At 37.3% G+C, this 18,983-nt stretch overlaps 3 protein-coding genes across 3 annotated transcripts; all 3 read left to right on the forward strand.

Annotated features, from left to right (window-relative positions):
• The first annotated feature begins 8,373 nt into the window (after positions 1-8,373).
• LOC147549597 (2S albumin-like cysteine protease inhibitor) lies at positions 8,374-8,769 on the forward strand. Its single transcript, XM_086668346.1, has one exon. The coding sequence runs from the start codon at positions 8,374-8,376 to the stop codon at positions 8,767-8,769; it is 396 nt and encodes a 131-aa protein (XP_086524472.1).
• A 6,239-nt stretch (positions 8,770-15,008) lies between these two features.
• On the forward strand, positions 15,009-15,404 carry LOC147549598 (2S albumin-like cysteine protease inhibitor). The gene has a single exon (XM_086668347.1). The coding sequence runs from the start codon at positions 15,009-15,011 to the stop codon at positions 15,402-15,404; it is 396 nt and encodes a 131-aa protein (XP_086524473.1).
• Positions 15,405-16,250: 846 nt separating this feature from the next.
• On the forward strand, positions 16,251-18,329 carry LOC147549599 (protein FAR1-RELATED SEQUENCE 4-like). Its single transcript, XM_086668348.1, has 4 exons — positions 16,251-16,374; positions 16,719-17,023; positions 17,110-17,238; positions 18,111-18,329. Exons 1-4 carry the CDS (start codon positions 16,251-16,253, stop codon positions 18,327-18,329), a joined length of 777 nt encoding a protein of 258 aa, XP_086524474.1.
• The last annotated feature ends 654 nt before the right edge of the window (positions 18,330-18,983 follow it).

Consider the following 18,983-nt stretch of genomic DNA (forward strand, 5'->3'; position numbering starts at 1 on the left):
AAATGACAAATCCCTTATTCTGCGAAGATTTGACCTTAATCCCTTTTTGAATTTTATTTTGGGCCTAAAACCCGTGGACCCTAATACATAGGGGTATCAAACTTGTCGGGCAACTAAAAACTGACGATTGATGGAAAGTCCGTTTTTTTAGGAGAGAGAGGGTCTGAGGTGACGTCATCCTATTGCGAGTTTTCCCTCTTTCCTTTTCCACCTAAACCCTAACTTCCATCTTGATTCTTAACTACATCAACATCAGGAAATAGAAATCTCCACACTAGAATCAAAATTTCTAAACCCTCATATCTTCTCTCTTACCCAGATCATCTCATCTCAAAATTTCATCTTCTGGTTCATCTATTTCAACCCCTGAAACCTAGATCTAAACTTTCATCATGAAGTGGTGACTACTCTTAGTCCGATTAAGTTTTTCTCGAATTAAAAAGAAAAATCACCCCCAAGAAGGCAAAGGATCTGACTCAACTTAAAATAAATTTTGCATGTGAGAAAATGGAGAAGCTGCCATAGACAAGGACATATAAAAGCTAGGGAAGTCCTTATACATTACTTGTTGTATTCTAGGACTGTTGATTTTAATTTCTCAACTGCCTACCTGCTCTTGGCTCATGTTCTAAATTCCCTGTTAGGTGATGAGGTTGATTTCAATTTTGTCCTTGCCATGGAAATAGTAGAATATTAAATATTATATTGTGTTAATTCCTTCACAGCCACATCAAGGATTTATTAGTACTTCTAGTCTTTAGCGTTTCTACCTCTTATTTTTTCTTATTCCTCACTGCTGTCCCCTTACCTGTAGTTGAGTTAAATTAATATATTGTCTCTTGATAAGCTTTTAAGTTGTGTATAATATTCTAGTGTTAGTATATCGAGTTGGAGACAACTCTTCCTCTGATTTAGGCTTGGCAATGATGTATATATAATTAGTAGGGTCTATTGTGATCTTTAGCTCTCTTTTCTAGGGTTGGTTTATATCCAGTCTTATTTATTAATGGTGTGTCATTTGACTGTTCTGATGTTTATTCTATACGAGTCTGTTAGCTAAATATCATATTACTTTTTTCTGGTATTGGGCTAATGATAGTTGGGATAACCTTGTGATTATAGTTTCTGCATCTATCATCTGAAACGTTTGATGTTTGTTAGATAGTTCTCTTTTGGTTTCGCAGCAGAATTCTATCTCTGACTAGTATAAGATAGTTGTGTTAGACCTTTTGTGGTATATTTTCTTCTGCCAGTTAGTTAGATATACTGTTGTGATTCAGGTTTGATGCTTTCGTTCTGGCTCTATTAAGCTGATAGAATAGTGTCCTTGGTAGTTGTTTATTTTGTTTAACTGTTATAGTTGTTATCCGCTTTATCTCTCTGTTTATCTTTAATAGAGTGTGTTTATAGCTTTTTGTGACTGGGTTGTTGGGCTTTAGGTCGATTAATTCCTTGTTAGGTGCCTAGGGTTGTCTCACTTATCTCTCTTCATGTATAATAGCACCCCCACCACTGAAAGCCCATCCATCTTAAGTTGGAATGTGAGGGGAGCCTCCTCTTTCCTCACCAAAAAACATATACTCAAACTTATTAATAAAAACCAACCTGATATTGTCTTCCTTTCAGGGACAAAAAACAAATCCAATATCATGAACAAAAACATTCCCATCAGTAAAACATACGCTAGCCACTTTGTTGACCCGATTAACAAAGCTGGGGGGTTAGCCCTGTACTAGAAACATCATCTGAATATCAACATCAAGTACACTGACAATAGTATCATTCATGCGGAGATGAACATTGCTCATTCAACCAATCCCATCATAAACACTGGCTTTTATGGCTCCCCTTACCATAAAAACAAAATTAAACCTTGGAAAACCCTTAACCAGCTCACCCCGGATAATGACAACCCTTGGATAGTGATAGGGGATATGAACTGTATTCTGGACCCCCTTAAGAAAAGTGGGGGCTCTAGTGTTTCCAATTATCCCACATGCCTAAAATTTTGGACATTATCAACAACCTTGGTTTACTGGATTTGGGTTACCAAGGTAAGTCGTATACTTGGAGTAACAAGCAGTTCAGATAGCACCTCATTCAAGAAAGACTAGACAGGGCGATTGCTAATGTCCAGTGGCTTCAACAATTTCAATCCTCAGGAGTTACCCATCTGGAAGCTGTGGGGTCAGATCATCTGCCTATTCTTCTAGACAACAGAGACCTCAACCAGCTTAGCCCTAAACCTTTTAAGTTCATTCGCACTTGGATGACCCACCCAGACTGCCACAGTTTTATTGCTGAAAATTGGACTAACATCAAAAAAACCTGAACCCTAACAATATCCAGCAAGATCTCAAGAAGCTTAGCAAAAAGCTCACAACCTGGAACAAAATGATTTTCGGTAACATTGAGAATAATATCAACCAGATCATTAAGAAACTCCAGAATAGTGCCACCAAAGAGGAACACATCCGCCTAAATATCAAGCTTGAAGATCTTTACACCCAACAAGAAAGCCTATGGAAAAAAAAATCGAGGAATAACTTTATTGCGTTAGGAGATAAAAACACCAAGTATTTTCATTCCCAAGCTATTCAACGCAACAGAACTAACAAGATCAGCGCCATTAAAGATAAAAATGGAGAATAGAAGGAAGACATTAAGGATATCCAAAACACCCTCACTTCTCATTTCCTCGACATCAACACCTCTATCAATCCCAAAGAAGACCCGACTACTCTCAACCTTTTCACCGCGGTGATTACTTATGAGCAAAATCAAGACCTGCTAGCCATCCCTAGTAAAGAAGAAATAGATCAAGCTATCCAGAGTCTTAAGAAGGAGGCAGCCCCGGGTCTGGATGGCTACCCCCCCTTTTTTCTTCCAATCAAACTGGGAAACGATTGGTGCTGATATCTACGATCTGGTTCAGAACTTCTTCAAGACAGCCTACCTCCCCCCTGAGATTAACCATACACACATTTGTCTAATTCCTAAAACCCCCATTCCTCAAACCCCTGCTGACTACCATCCCATCAACCTTCTCAAGACTACCTATAAAATCATCACCAAGATGTTGGCTGACAAACTTAAACACACTTTGAACCCCATCATCACTCCGTTCCAAGCAGCTTATGTCCCTGGCAGACAAATTACCGACAACATCATCATGGGTCAAGAAATCATCAACTCTTTCAAGAAGATGAAAGGAGCGATGGGATACTTTGGTCTTAAGTTAGACATGTCAAAGGCTTTTGACAGAATTGAATGGAAGTTTCTTACTGACATCATGAGACGTTTGGGCTATGACGAGCATTGGATTAAGATGATTCATACGTGCATCTCTTCTTCCTCGATGTCAGTTCTTGTTAATGGTCGGCCGGGTAAGGTTTTCTACCCCTCCAGAGGTATTAGACAAGGCGATCCGCTCTCCCTTTTTCTCTTCACGATTGCCATGGAAGGCCGTAGCCGTAAGCTGATGTCGAATAACAGTCACAACGGATTCTTGGGATTTCCTACTAACAACTCTGATCTTGAGATTTCCCATCTTCTCTTCGCCGACGACTGCATTATTTTCGGCCGGAACACTATCGATAACATTCACAATCTTAAGAATATCCTCAAAGAATTCTGTGAGACCTCGGGGCAAATGATTAACAATACCAAATTCAATATCTTCTACTCTAAGAAGTCTCATCCTAAATTCAAACGCCTTATCATGCGTACTCTCAAAGTCAAATATGCTTCCACTTTTGAGAAATACCTGGGTGCTCAACTATTTATTGGAGCTCAAAAAACCAAAGTTTTCAATGATATCCTCGATCACATCAAGAATAAGCTCAATAAATAGAATCACACCTTTCTCTCCCAAGCTGGTCGCACAGTGGTCATCTCGGCCATTGCAGCAGCCGTACCCCGATACCAGATGCAGTGCTTCGCTATCCCCAAAGGAGTGAACAAACGCATCAAGTCCGTTCAAAGGACTTTCTGGTGGGTAAGTCGAAAGGTATATGCACCAAAGCCTGGTCATATATCTGCCTGCCGAAGAATCTCGGAGGCTTAGGGATCCACTTGCCAGAGCTGGACAACACAGCCTTGCTCTCTAAACTTGCCTCGAGGCTCAAAACTGAACCAGATGCTCTGTGGGCTAAATTCCTCAAAGCTAAATACTTCCCTCACACAAATAAACTTGGTCCAGCGAAACCTCATCATTCTTGGAGTTGGAAAACGATCAGAAAGCACTACAATCTCATTAATGATCTTGCCACTTGGGAAGTGCACTCTGGTAAGGATATCAACATTTGGGATGATAATTGGATCCTTGAATTTAATGGAGCTGTTCCGAACAATAATCATTCTAGTCTGACAAAGGTGGCCCAACTTATTACGGATAACAACTGGAACAATGAGGTTCTCCACGCCAATTTTGATGTTCCGACTCAAAATTTGATCAAGGCTTTCCCTGTGAATAGCGTAGGTAAAGATCAGCTCAAATGGAGGCTAACCAAATCCGGAAACTTCACAATTAAATCTATGTACAAACATCTGAACACTTACAATAACACCCACACTCCAAATTCGCCTAATTTGAATTTCATCTGGTCTCTTCCTACTATTCCGCGAATAAAAATATTCATTTGGAAAATCTGTACTAAAGCTCTCCCGGTGAGGGAGAGAATAGGAAAATACATTGACAATAACATCACTTGCCCAAATTGCATGAATATTGAAACCAATGAGCATGCACTGTTACACTGTGCAATGGCAAAAAATGTTTGGTTTAGTTTTAATATTATATCTGAGAACATCACATCAATTTCTGATTGGATCTTCTCGTGGCAAGACAATACCCAACAATGTTACACTAGTGATGATATTCATTTTGTGAGCATTCTTTGGATATTATGGAAAGTGAGATGTGACCACTGTTTCCAGCATGAGATAAATGACCTTAATAAAATCATTATAATGATCAAAACATTTCCAAAATCCAACAAAAAACCGGAGGAAAATAAACAAAAACCCCATGGAAAATGGCAACCGCCTACAAACCCTTTCATTAAGATAAATGTTGATGCATCCTTTATTAATATAACATCCAATACTGGAATTAGCTTAATCGCACATAAGGCAGAATCCAAATTTATAGAAGCTCAAGTGAAATCCTCAAGGGCAAGAAATAGTGAAGAAAGTGAAGCTATGACTATCTTACATGGCATGGAATGGTCGAAAGAACAGAATTACAAGTCAATAATTATAGAAAGCGACAACATGAATCTCATCAAGCATATCCATAATAGAAGGCATACAGTGCATTGGCAATCGCTGATCCATATCCGAAGAATTCGAGAAACCAGAAGAGGTCGAAATAGTTCAATTCAAATACACCAGAAGAGAAATCAACTCGCAAACAGACAAGTTAGCAAAATGGGCAAGAAAGAAGAATAGAAGCAAAAAATAGAAAAATGTTCCTTGTATTTTAGTTGATAAATATTGTAATAACGTTTATTCTAATTAATGTAAGGATAGTTCAACAAAAAAAAAAAAACTTGTCGGGCTAGGCCTTTAGGTGAAACAAATATCATGGCGCAGCTCGAGCCTAGACCTCTTTAGTGACACACCCACAGCCCCATGGTTTTTATTTATACATTCAATAACTCGAACAATTCCTTTGTATCACAAAATAATGAGGATCAGAGTCCACTTTGATCAACATTGTGTTTTAGTTTGTCCAATATATCAACGTGATTTCGAAGGTCAAATACATTTAAAATGATATTTTAAATGATCAAATATGATATAAATGTAATTTAACTGTCAAGTCAATATTTTAAATGATAAAACTAATGAAATCAGAGAGTTTAGAGAAATAAAACAACTGGGCTCAAGGGATATAGCTCGAGCAGTACATCGGCTATGAAGTTGGCGTAACCCACATGCTAGCCCACGGGATGCCCCAACTATTTAAATTATGATATTTTATGTGGACAAATATATTTAGGGGCAGTCGTTTTAAAATTCATCAATCTTTTTTCTTTTCTCCAAACTATTTCCATCACCATCTGTCCATCACCACTAAACACCAAGCACCAACCATCATAACCACTTCCTTTTCTCTTTTGGTCTTTCTGGGTTTTGGTGAAATCCTCCTAGTAGATTTTGAACCCTTGATTGAGGGTCTGAAATGCTGAAATCCTGTTCAGGGTTCCACCTGAAATCAGAGGAAAAGAGAGCGAATGATAAGGTGATAAGGGGTTTCCTTGTCTTATACCGCTGCTAACCTCAAAAGTCATACCCGGACGACCGTTGATAAGAACAACCATCGAAGAGGAAGTCAGACAAGAGTGAATGAGTTGATCCCGTGATTAGAGAAGCCTATCTTAGCCATAATGCTCTCTAGGAAGTTCTACTCGACGCGATCAAAGGCTTTGGACATGTCGAGTTTAAGTCCGAAATAGCTTTTGCATCCCCGAAGCTTATTGAAGGAATGGACCAGTTCTTGACTAATTATGATGTTATCCGTAATCTGCCTGCCCGGAACATAAGCAGCTTGAAAAGGAGAGATAAGTTCAGGCATATGCTTTTTCAGACGATTTGCCAGAATTTCGGTGATAATTTTGTAAGTAGTGTTGAGAAGACTAATAGGTCTGAAATCAGCCGGTGTTTGAGTAGATTTAGGGATAAGACAGATGTGAGTATGGTTAGAGAGGAAAGGGAGATGAGCGGTGTGGAAGAAATTGGTAACCATGGTGAAAATATCTTTCTGAACCGTATCCCATTTGGATTGGTAGAAAAAGGAGAGGTATCCATTCTGACCGAGAGTCGCCTCCGGTTTCAGGGGCAAGACTGCATTTTTGATTTCCTCCTCGGAATGATTTACGTGAGGGATAAGTTTTGGGCACTACTGATGGTTAGGGAACATGTTTAAGAGATCTTCCGGGATGTTGGTACCCGCAGAAGTAGAGAAATTTATGAGGTGGGAGGAGAAGATATTTTGCTATTCCAGTCGTATCATTAGTCCAAGTGTTATCATCTCTTTTGATGGAGCTGATATGGTTTTCCTACTTCTATTGCTTGCTTTGGAGTGAAAGTATTTGGTATTGCAATCACCCAAGTTGATGGTAGCATTATGAGACTTCTCTTTCCAGAGGCTCTCTTGCTGATGTAAGAGTTCCTTCAGTTGGGAGTAGATCACCTAGTAGGTATAGATCATTTACATTTTGGATAGTTTTGGTGAGCTGCTTGATTTTAGTATCGAGGTGCCCAAAAACAGACTTATTCTATTCGGAAAGCTGAATAGCTAGCGAGTTGAGTTTGGATTGTATTTAGGTCTGGGTATTGATACAGTTGTTGTTGATGAATCGAGCGCACTTAAGGTGGGACAATAAAGCGCGGGTAAATTTGAAAGGTTTGTGACCAATGGTAGAGTTGGTTTTGGTGGTGAGAAGAATGGGTTTGTGGTATGAGCTAATGCCCGACACATGAGTAAGAAGAGAAGCAGGAAAGTCCAGAAGCCATTGATGATTAGTCAAGGCTCGGTCAAGTCTCTCTTGGATTAAGGTGCCGGTAAACTTCTTGTTAGACCAGGTGAAAGTGGCAGTATAACCGATATCATGAAGGCCCAACTCATTAATAGCTTGTTTAATTTTCACCGAGTGGGTCGGGTGGGCCTCCTTACCTCCAACCTTTTCCGAACGGTGTAGGATACTGTTTAAGTCTCCTATAACCACTCACGGGTTGTTATGGTCAAGAGTATGGTTTTTTAATTCGTCCCAAGATCTCATTTTATTCGTTTTATATGGGCAGCCGTAGAAGTTCGTGATCATGAATTGGTGTTGGTTCCGAGAAACATAAGACTGTCTTGTTAACAACATATGTTGTCAACAGTTTGTAACAACAAAATTATATATGTCGTCAACCATTTATAACAACATAGAAGCATAAAAAGGAGATTATGAGAAACATAAGACTGTCTTGTTAACAACATATTAATATTTCTTGTCAACATTTAAAAATGGTACAAAACGGTTTTCTTTATAATATTATTTTTGAGTGGGCCTAATTTTCTGTTTGGGTCTGTGGGTTTTTCGCTAAAAATTTCCAAAAAAAATGGTGTTTTGGAGTAAATAATTTACCAAACCTTATCAAATGATGAAGTGAGGGTAGATGAGAATCTTCACAGGAGAGTGCAAACAAAACTACCAACCAGGTAACTTTAACATCAACCCACACCCACAGTTAATGCCAAATGCCCTTAATCCTCTCTCCAGGTACTTGACATGCAAACCCTAGAATCCACTATAACTACAACCCACCACCTTCTCCATCGTCATCACCAACTTCTCAAATTCATCCTTAGCTAGTTACATAATGGCAAAAGTTTTGGTAGCTCTCCTAGTGGTAATCTTTGCCATTAATGCTGCAGCAGCTTCAAAGCTAGGGTTGGACGAGGAAAATAATCTAGGTCAGTCAAGGGAGAAGTGTGAAGAAGAATTGGAAGGAATGAAGATGGAGATGTGTAGGGCTTTCTTAGGAAGGCCTACACGTGAAATACCACTGGATTGCTGTGAAGAGATGAGAGAAGTGAGTGAAGATTGTAGGTGTGAGGCATTGAGGGAAATGGCTCAAGAAATCATTGAAGGAGGTAGAGCCCAAGATGAGAAAGCTAGGAAGTTTGTCAGATCTAGGGCAAGTAATTTGCTTTCTCTATGCAGGATGAGACCTAATTACTGCCATATTCCTGCTGGTGGAAGCATGGATCACTAATCAAACTAGAACTCTCTTAAAGCATCGCGATCGTACAAGAACCGGTTAATTAATACTACAATAAATCAGAATTGTAAGAGAACGCATGGTCGTGTGTTCTTTACTGATTATTAGGGTTTTTTTTCTGTGTTTTTGTAGTTCGTGATGTGTTTATAAATAAATTAGAGGGGTCAAGTGACATTTTGTGTTTTCTTCATGAAGCAAATTCGATGACCTGATTTTTGGGGCTGACCATGGGCCGTGAAGCGGCAAGCTTCAATTGGTCAGGCATGAAAAGAGAGAAAAGATATGTTTAATTGGGCCCGCCACATACCTTTTCGGCCCGTAATTTTTTTTTTTTTTTTTGGAAGTCGACTACGATCTACGTATGTCGTTACATTTGGCACTTGATACATCATAGATGTGATAAGCTCGATAACCGCCCACTCAAACACTAACAGGACCGGGCCTATAGCCCAACTAGAATATGCCCTAAAGGCCAACAACATTATTTACACCCTAATAATCCCAATTCAAATAACCAAAGATTCCACCTTCTCTGGGATTCGAACCTGGGACCTCCAGGGCTTTCTGGAGTTTATGTCAACACCTTGGAACCACTTAGGCTACCAACTGTTGACTTTCGGCCCGTAATCAACCCAAAAAGAACTTGCTAAATCTACACAAAATGTTAGATTATTATTAGGGAGGATAATTATAAAACCCAAAATTTGAGAGATAGAAATTATTTTTTGAAAAAGTTGAATTCAATCAATTTGACAGGGCGTGTTTGAGGGGGTTCGACACCTCCTCAAACTACGACATGTTTTCTTTGTCCGAGGGGTCCCTAAATTTCGAAACAAGTCTAATAGCTAGACACAATGTAAAATGTTTCAAAAAAGATGGGCAGCTTAGTTGGTAAGCAACTTACAAGGTCACAAGTTCAAAACTCTCCCTTGCCTTTGTTTTTTTTTTGTTTATTTTCTGAATTCTTGTTATCTCAAACTATTAATAGTAGATATTCAAGTCGATTTAGGTTTATTCTGTTTTGTTCCAGTAGATTTAGGTTAGTTGTAGAGCTAAAAGACTAATTGTGAAGTGTAATACTTGTTTCATTCATAGAATATAAGTCTACTTCGATGCGTTTGGTTCTTGTTTAAATAAAATTTTCGGACAAAAAAATACACAACTTAGATTCATGTGAGGAAAGAAAATGTTTTCTAACGTAGTACTTTTTTATTTTTGCTAAAAATGTTACATTTAAAATAGAAATTTACGCTTTAATGATATCGGAGAAAGGGTTCCCAATTTTTTGTCGCGTCGGGCCCCCGAATTATCAGCCATGCCACTGCAATTTGAGGAACTTTTTATATACATATTGTTATAGCTATATTACAGAATACATTGTGTTAAAGATTTTGTGATATGTTAATAAATCACATGATGCCATGATCTATTTGTAAAGAGGATATTGAACCCAATTGCATAAATAAAAATGGGTCGGAAAGTTGCATTAAGTGTTTCCAGAAAGCTTTTCGGGAAGTCCAAAAAGACCCTTCAGAGTTTATCTTGTGAAATCATCCAAGGAATGTGAAATCATCCAAGGAAGTGGTTTGTCCACAACACCAGATTCGATCAGTGGTGTGGCTGAAAATTAGGAGGCATGGTGCGAAAAAAAAATATGGGACCTTGTATGTGATAATTTGATAATCACTATTCCCGACAATCATTCTCAAATTATGAGGCCCAATACTATCAATCAACGAGGGAAAATGGTGTTGTTTGATGTTAAAAGATATAACCACAAAAACCACAGGCAATATATGAGGCCCAATAATATCAATGAACTAAATCTCATCATACTTGGATTAAAAATATGTGCTCAAATCTCTTCTCAATAACAAAGTTAAACTTCCAAAAATAACTAGAGAAATGATAGAGAACGAGAAAATCCAAACGTACCCTAGACATACATTCTATGTGGGTTGTGAGTCGTGTTTTTGATGAATCTAATTCATTAGCAAAGAATCACGTCAAGCCACATAGGATGTATGTCTAGAGTATTTCTGGATTTTCTTGTTCTTTATCATATTTCAAATAACTACGTACCTTTGGAAATGCACAAAATCCACCATTAAACTCAAGAAACTTGTTCTATTAGTTTCTCTCTCTAAAATAACAAAAATCCTTTCAAAGAAGCCACCAAGAACACTCACTTAGAAAACCTACTGAACTTTTCGATTAAAACCATCTTCACTGTCTAACCCTTTTCTTTCATATTGGACAAAAACTCAAACCAGGCCCAAGCCCAGTAGAACCTTAATTTTGGTTTAGGCTCAACTCCTAACATCCCCCATAAAACCAAATTGCCGTAACTTCTCATACCTAACATCCACTTCAATCTTGCAAAGACATCATGCTTCAAAGGCTCCGTAAATATATCCGTTATTTGAACTTGAGATTTGCAATACATCACTTCAACATCACCTTCTTTAACATGTTCAAGAATAAAATGATAATGTGTATCGATGTGCTTGCTTCTTTCATGACCAACGAGATTCTTCGATAGAGCAATAGCCGATTTGTTATCAAGAAACACTTCGATTGGACCAACTTGAGGACATTGAAGATGCTTCAACATATTTCTTAAGTAAATGGCATGACAAACCATAGAGCTAGCGGCTACATAGTCCGCTTCACAAGTAGATAACGTCACAATAGGTTGTTTCTTAGAATACCAAGTAAATGTCGTATAACCATGAAAAATAAAACCCTGATGTACTCACCCTGATGTACTCTTTCTTTCATCCAAGTCTCTACCCCAATCACTATCGGAATAACCAATAAGCTTAAAATCTAGTGCACAAGAGAAAAATAAATCATCATTGAGCGTACCTTAATATATCGAAGGAGCCTCTTTGCAACATTAAGATAAGATTCATCTGGTGTCTCCATGTACCTACTCACTAGCCAAACTCCATAAAGAATGTCTGGTTTTGGACATGTAAGATAACGTAGACTGCCAATCAAACCTTTGAAATATGTAGGATGCACATCGTTTCTTCTCGTGCATTTTCTCAATTCTACTCCACTTTTAAGAGGGGTGTTTACCGGGTTACATGACTCCATTTTAAATCTTTAAGAAACTTCCTTAGCATATCCACTTTGAGAAATAATTATACCATTTTCCATTTGCTTCACTTCAATACCAAGGATTTTCTTTTAAAATGACATAGAATCTATTGAGATATGGGAGGTATATAGTTGTGGTGACTACTAGTATAAAAGATATGGAAGATGTAAAAGATATGACACTGATCGAGATGAAGATATCCGGCGATCAAGAAGAGTCAAAGATATATGATAATCCAGAAATATTTAGTTTCGTGTATTTAGGATCTCTTGTCATTTTCTTTAGTTAAAGATTATATTATTTCCTATTTTAGTTAAGAGAAACTAGCTAGGAACCCTAAACTATAAATTCCTCTATAAATAAGAGATGAGTTCTAGGAATTATATTATCGAGTTATGTTTGACCAATGTGACCGATCAAACCCACGAGTTGCGGTGAATATTAATGAAATGATTATTTCTCCGTGGGTCATAATTATTCGACCGAACCATGTTATATTATCGTGTCATTTATTTCATTGTCTATCTTCGATTATCACATAATCGTCAATTATAACATGGTATCTGAGCAGGTTGTTAATCCTGATTTAAGCTTCCGCAATTTTTCGATGATTTTTTTTGTCGTTGTGATTAAGTAATCTGTAAATCACTTTGTCCATATCTTTTTCCAAGATAATCTTGTGATTCTCATGAGATGAGAGGATTTATCAAATCCCGTATCATCGATTTTTTTTTTGCTTCCGCTATTTCCTTCAACAACGTATTAGAGAAGACTTCATTTTCTTGTATTTCTATTCCTACTCATCAAAGATGAACCAAAGACTTCCTCCTAAGCAAAGGTCAGTTCTACTTTAATATTTTATTTTTCCATTTTTTTTTCAACTTTTTTAGACGCAAAATAGGTCTGAAACTTTTTTAAAAACAGAAAGAAAAAATATTTCTGGAACAAAAAAACGACTAGATCTAGTCTATTCCGTTCCAGCAATGGGTGGGAATCAAATGGGCTCGGGAGTCAGCGGGCTTCTTTTTTTCAAACTCGGGCGAATCGGGTAAGTCAACCTAATGACTGTTACGGTCTATCGGACCTATCGAGCGGGCATTATTTTACGAGTTGGGTGTCCATAACACGCCTGAGCCTATTAGAAGTCTCAGGCCTTTCGGGTTGAGTGCCACTCGGGTATCGACCTCCCAATTGAAACAAAAATTCCTTGGGGTTTCTTCTCAAAACTTGAGTTCTTGGGTATAAGGTCGGGTCTCGGGTTCTCAGACCGTTTTCCCAGCTCTAGTTCCAGCCGACTAGCTCTATCCCGGTTTTGTCCAACCCGGAACTAAACCGTCTGAGGTCAATGGACATCGCTGACCAGAGTCAACTTCGCCTGACTCCACATTATATCTCTTGGTAGTCACAATTATTTCACTTACGCCAAACACTACCTTTGTATTTTGTCAAAACTAGCAAATCTAAGGAGGTAAACTCAATTACCCAAGTTAAAGCTTAATCTTTTTCACTTACTTTGCCACCACATATACGTGATTGTCACTTCCTAAGTGAAACAACATACGTCCTAAAGTTTCGGATTTACAAAAATGGAATTCACTTAATAACTACAAAAATCAAATGCCTTCAAGTTTCGAGTAGTTAATTAGTAAGCAATTTCGTAATAATTAATTCATTTTTATTTTCGAAATTTGCGTACGTATGGAAAAATTTACTTAACGGAACAAAATAACTCATCATTTTCTTGAAATCATACTATTTCCAAGTTTTTGTTACGAGATTCTTTTCATCGAGGAATATGTTCATCTTCTCTTTTTGGACAAAAATATTAAATCAAAGAAAAAAAAAATTGACCTGACGCACCCTAAAAGTCATTGTTATGAAGAAACAAAAAAAGTTTCCGAAGAAAAAGGTGGAAAACCCAAAAAAGGTTTTAGGGTTCGCACCGTACAAGTTGCCGACAAAAACTTGCCCGCTGGAGATGGTCGGCGACAACCGATGACTATATTGTCTTCCCATCTTCTCTCTCTCCCCCTATCTCTATGTCTGTCTCTCTCTTTCCTCTGTCCCTTTCCTATTCTCCATCCTTCACTCTCTAAATTCCGGTGAAGTTAATGATCCTTTAGTCGGAATCTTTCATCTGGATCTAGAGTCTAAATCTAGGCTAGTTTTTCAGAAGAGCCTTTGCTGGAACTTAGGAGAGAGTTGAATGAAAGGGAAAGAGAGGGAGAAAAGAGAGAGAGAGAAGAGAAAAGAAAGAGGGATAAAGATAGATATATGAAGAGAAAAAGAGAGGAAGAAAGAGATGACGGTCAGAGTTATTGTCGTCGGTGTTAATGGTAGTGGAAGGAAGATGGAAGAAGAAAAAACAATAAAAAATTGGTAGTGTTTAGTGAAGACAAAACAATTTTGTTTCCACCCATAACTTTCTTTCCCGATTTTTTTTTTCACTAGGGTATATCCCATGTCCAAGGCGCGAACAATTGTACAATTAAATGTGACGAAATTATAGCCCACTGTTTCTAGAGTCGCCCCCATAGTATTGTTCTAGACAATATCCTTATTAAAAAAAATAAATGTTTGCCCAAATCAGCGTTTTTCCTTCTGATTTATTATATAAATTTCCCTAAAATATTGACCTATTTTGTTTTTCCATAAAAATCTATCAAAGTTATGTATAAAAATAGATTTGATGTAAATTTTTCTACTAGAAACTCTAATTATGTTTGTAGTTATCCTACAATATATATTTCCAACAAAAAAATCATAATATAATACTTTTTGTTAGGTGACACCAACAAAACAAACTAAGTGTGACTTGGTAATTTAACAAAACCAAATGGTGTTGTGGAGTAAATAATTTTACCAAACCTTATCAAATAATTAACTGAGGGTAGATGAGAATCTTGACAGGAGAGTGCAAACAAAACTACCAACCAGGTAACTTTAACATCCACCCACCCCCACAATTAATGCCAAATGCCCTTAATCTTCTCTCCACGTACAAGACATGCAAACCCTAGAATCCACTATAATTACAACCCACCACCTTCTCCATCGTCATCACCAACTCCAGCTACTTGAGAACAGTAAATTTAACTTCTCAAATTCATCGTTAGCTAGTTACATAATGGCAAAAGTTTTTGTGGCTCTCCTAGTGGTAATCTTTGCCATTAATGCTGCAGCAGCTTCAAAGCTTGGGCTGGAAGAAGAAAATAATCTAGGTCAGTCAAGGGAGAAGTGTGAAGAAGAATTGGAAGGAATGAAGATGGAGAGGTGTAGGGCTTTCTTAGGAAGGTATACACGTGAAATACCATTGAGTTGCTGTCAAGAGATGAGAGAAGTGAGTGAAGATTGTAGGTGTGAGGCATTGAGGGAAATGGCTCAAGAAATCATTCAAGGAGGTATAGCCCATGATGAGCAAGCTAGGAAGTTTTTCAGATCTAGGGCAAGTAATTTGCTTTCTCTATGCAGGATGAGACCTAATTACTGCCATATTCCTGCTGGTGGAAGCATGGATCACTGATCAAACTAGAACTCTCTTAAAACATCACGATCGTCAAGAGCTGGTTAATTAATACTACAATAAATCTGGTAAAATAGTTATGTAGCCCCACATAGTGCAACTGTTAAAACTTGTCTGTTGTAAAACTCTTTATAAAGATCTTATATAATAGCTAAGGACATCAAGGCAATTCAATATAATTCTCTTTTCTGACATGGTATAAGAGCCTAATTTTTCTTTCTTGGGAGTAGTTAGTCAATCATAGTCTTCCGCTTACTCGGCGGCTTACCCGGCGGCAGTAGTCTCATTAATAGTCTCATTAATGACTACCGTCCGTCGGACTTTGGCTGGAATTTTTAGTTTGGTTTAGTTTTTTTTCAACAAGAGTAATTCTCTTCTATTATTTAAATCATGTCATTATTCAATCAATAAGTCTATAAAGACCGCCCAATTTGAACCGTATTGGAACCGTCCTCTACTTTGGACAAAAGGAAAAAAAACTTTAATTAAGTCCCACTCTTTCCAAATGCTTTTCAATTGCATGAGTTCTGAGTCAATTTAACGGAAGAGGGAGCACACCGTTAAAGCAAAGTCAATCTCAACCATTGATTTTCAATTGAAAACCAATGGTTGAGATTTAAATTCCAAAAAGAACTTTTAAATTCCAAAAAGAACTTTTATCTCTCTGTAGTAAAAACCCTAGTGGAGAAGTTTGATCTTGTCGGTGGCTTCCTTAAGAAATATTCATTAAAAAATTGAGTTTTCCTCAACAATCCCCAACCAAGTTATTGGACACACACACTTCTCTCCATATTTGAAGGTTAGTGTATATTTTAATCATTTTTTATTGTTTGGTTTGAGGAATATATGGAAAGACTTCCTATACACTATAGTTTAGATTCTATGGAAGATATTGATTCTGAAAACGATTGTGAAGAAGATGATTGTGAAAGAGAAGAAGAATGTGTAGAAAGTGAAATCGATGTCAATTGTTTGAAATATAACAAATTGGAATTATTAGAACTACTAAAGATATGAACAATACACAATAATCTTCATATTGTGTTTGAACTTTTTGCGAGATATGCTTTTTTATTGCTTGAACCGAGACCCTCATCCAAGACAGGTTGTAAAGTCAAGATTAGAATAACGCTTGAAAGAGATGATAAATGGAAAGTAACGTCGTCTTTTCTTGACCACAACCACCCTCTCAGTCCTAGTAAATCTAGATTTTATAAATGAAATAGAAACATCAAACCATCAGTAAAAAGAGATTTAAAAATAGGAGATAGAGCAGGAATTCGACCATGTAAGAATTTTCGCACGATTGTGAAGATGCCCATGGATATGAAAACCTAACTGCGACGAGGAAAGATTGCCAAAACTACCAAGATCAAGTTAGACGACTACGCCTTGGTAAAGGTGATGTAGTTGCATTTCAACGTTATTTCTTGAAAATGCAATCGCAAAGTGCAGATTTTTTCTATTGTATGGACCATGATGAAGAGGGTAGGTTGAAAAATGTGTTTTGGGCAGATAGGAAGAGTAGAAAAGCTTATAAAGAATTTGGGGATGTGGTAGCATTTGACACGACTTACCTGACTAACAAGTATGAAATGCCCTTTGCTCTATTTGTCGGGGTAAATCATCATGGTCATACGATCTTATTAGGATGTGTGGTCTCATTTCAAATGAGGACACAAACACATTTGTTTGGTTATTTCAGACCTGGCTCGCTTGCATGGATGGTTCTCACCCTCAAGGAATAATCACATATCAATGTAAGGCAATGCAAAATGCCATTGTGGAAGTCTTTTCTAACAAGTATGAAATGCCCTTTGCTCTATTTGTCGGGGTAAATCATCATGGTCATACGATCTTATTAGGATGTAGTCTCATTTCAAATGAGGACACAAACACATTTGTTTGGTTATTTCAGACCTGGCTCGCTTGCATGGATGATTCTCACCCTCAAGGAATAATCACATATCAATGTAAGGCAATGCAAAATGCCATTGTGGAAGTCTTTTCTAACACTAGACATAGATGGTGTTTGTGGCATATTCTGAAGAAGTTGCCTATAAAATTTGGTAGCAATAAACAAAAAGATTAAATTAGTTCTACATTGCAGTGTTTAGTGTATGATTCACAAGACCTTAGAGAGTTTGAAGAAGGGTGGATAAAAATGCTTGACAAGTATGGTTTACATGAACACAAATGGTTGAATAAATTATACGAGGAAAGACACCTTTGGGTTCAAATTTATCTTAAAACTAATTTCTGGGCATGCATGTCAAATACACAACGAAGCAAAAGTGTGAACGCCTTTTTTGATGGTTATGTTCATGCTAAAACAACTCTATCACAATTTGTTGAACAATATAGTCGTGCACTAAGAGATAAAGCTCAAAAAGAAGCAGAGGCGGACTTTAGGTCATACGCACACAAGACACCATGTGTGACTAGATTTAACATTTAGAAACAAACCCAACAAGTGTAAACCACTGAAAAATTCAAAGTATTTCAGCAAGAGTTGATTGAATTATTATACTGCAAAGACATACATAATTATCAAGATGGCATGCATACCGTACATGACATACGGTCTGGTATTGTCATTGGAGATGGTAAAAAGAAAAGAATGGTGTATAAGGTTTACTACAATCAGACAAATGGTAGTATACACTGTAGTTGTTTTATGTTCGAGTGTTCGGGTATGTTGTGTAGGCATTCTATATGGTGTTGCAGGATCTTGGTGTTGACTTCATTACAGAGCAATATATTCTTCGTAGATGGAGAAATGATGTTACAAAAGCACATATGAAGGTCCCAATTGGATATGATGATTGGGATTTAAGTGAAAATCTTCGTACTTATGATCGACTATGTCGTGCATTTACTGAACTTACCGCCTTATCGTGTGATGATGATCAGCGTTGCGAATGATATATTGAGTGGGTTGAGAATGAGAAAAAAAATCTATACCTCTGATTAAAGAGGGTGTTCCGCCCTCAATGTCGGGAGTTAATTTAGGTAGTAGTTAAAGTGCTAATGTTAATAAAGACACTTTACTTGATCCACATTGTGTTAAGCGTAAGGGGCGACCTCGTACAAAACGGTTAGAGTCTACACTTTACACCAAATCAAAGAGAAAAAAATGTCTACCAAGAAGAAAAATAAGGTTAGTTATTGTGCATATTTGATTTTTAGGTATGTATTTTGACATGTATATGTTGGAATTTTTCAACATTTAAATTAAAATGTTTGGAGCCTCAAACAGTACCAAGGAATGGGTATAATACCCACTTGATGGATGCACGTTTCCATCAAATAAACACATCCCATGTGAATGGATGTATCCATTAATAAACACATCCCATGTGAATGGATGTGTATCCATTAAAAAGGCATCTCTTGATGCCTTATAAAAGGGTTTGCTCACCATCCCACAACATATAAAAAAACAGAACCTTTTTTATCCAACGTGAATTTCTTTTTTGTCTCTTGCTTTCATATGTCCCATTTACTTATTAACAGAAAAGGTTGTTTTGGGTTTATCTATCAAGTTAATTAGCGATTTCGGTGTTGATTTCTTTTGGT

This window comes from Eschscholzia californica, unplaced genomic scaffold (genome assembly GCF_041429995.1).
Source record: "Eschscholzia californica isolate CP2 unplaced genomic scaffold, dmEscCali1.0.p SCAF_3, whole genome shotgun sequence".
Classification (NCBI taxonomy): Eukaryota; Viridiplantae; Streptophyta; class Magnoliopsida; order Ranunculales; family Papaveraceae; genus Eschscholzia; species Eschscholzia californica.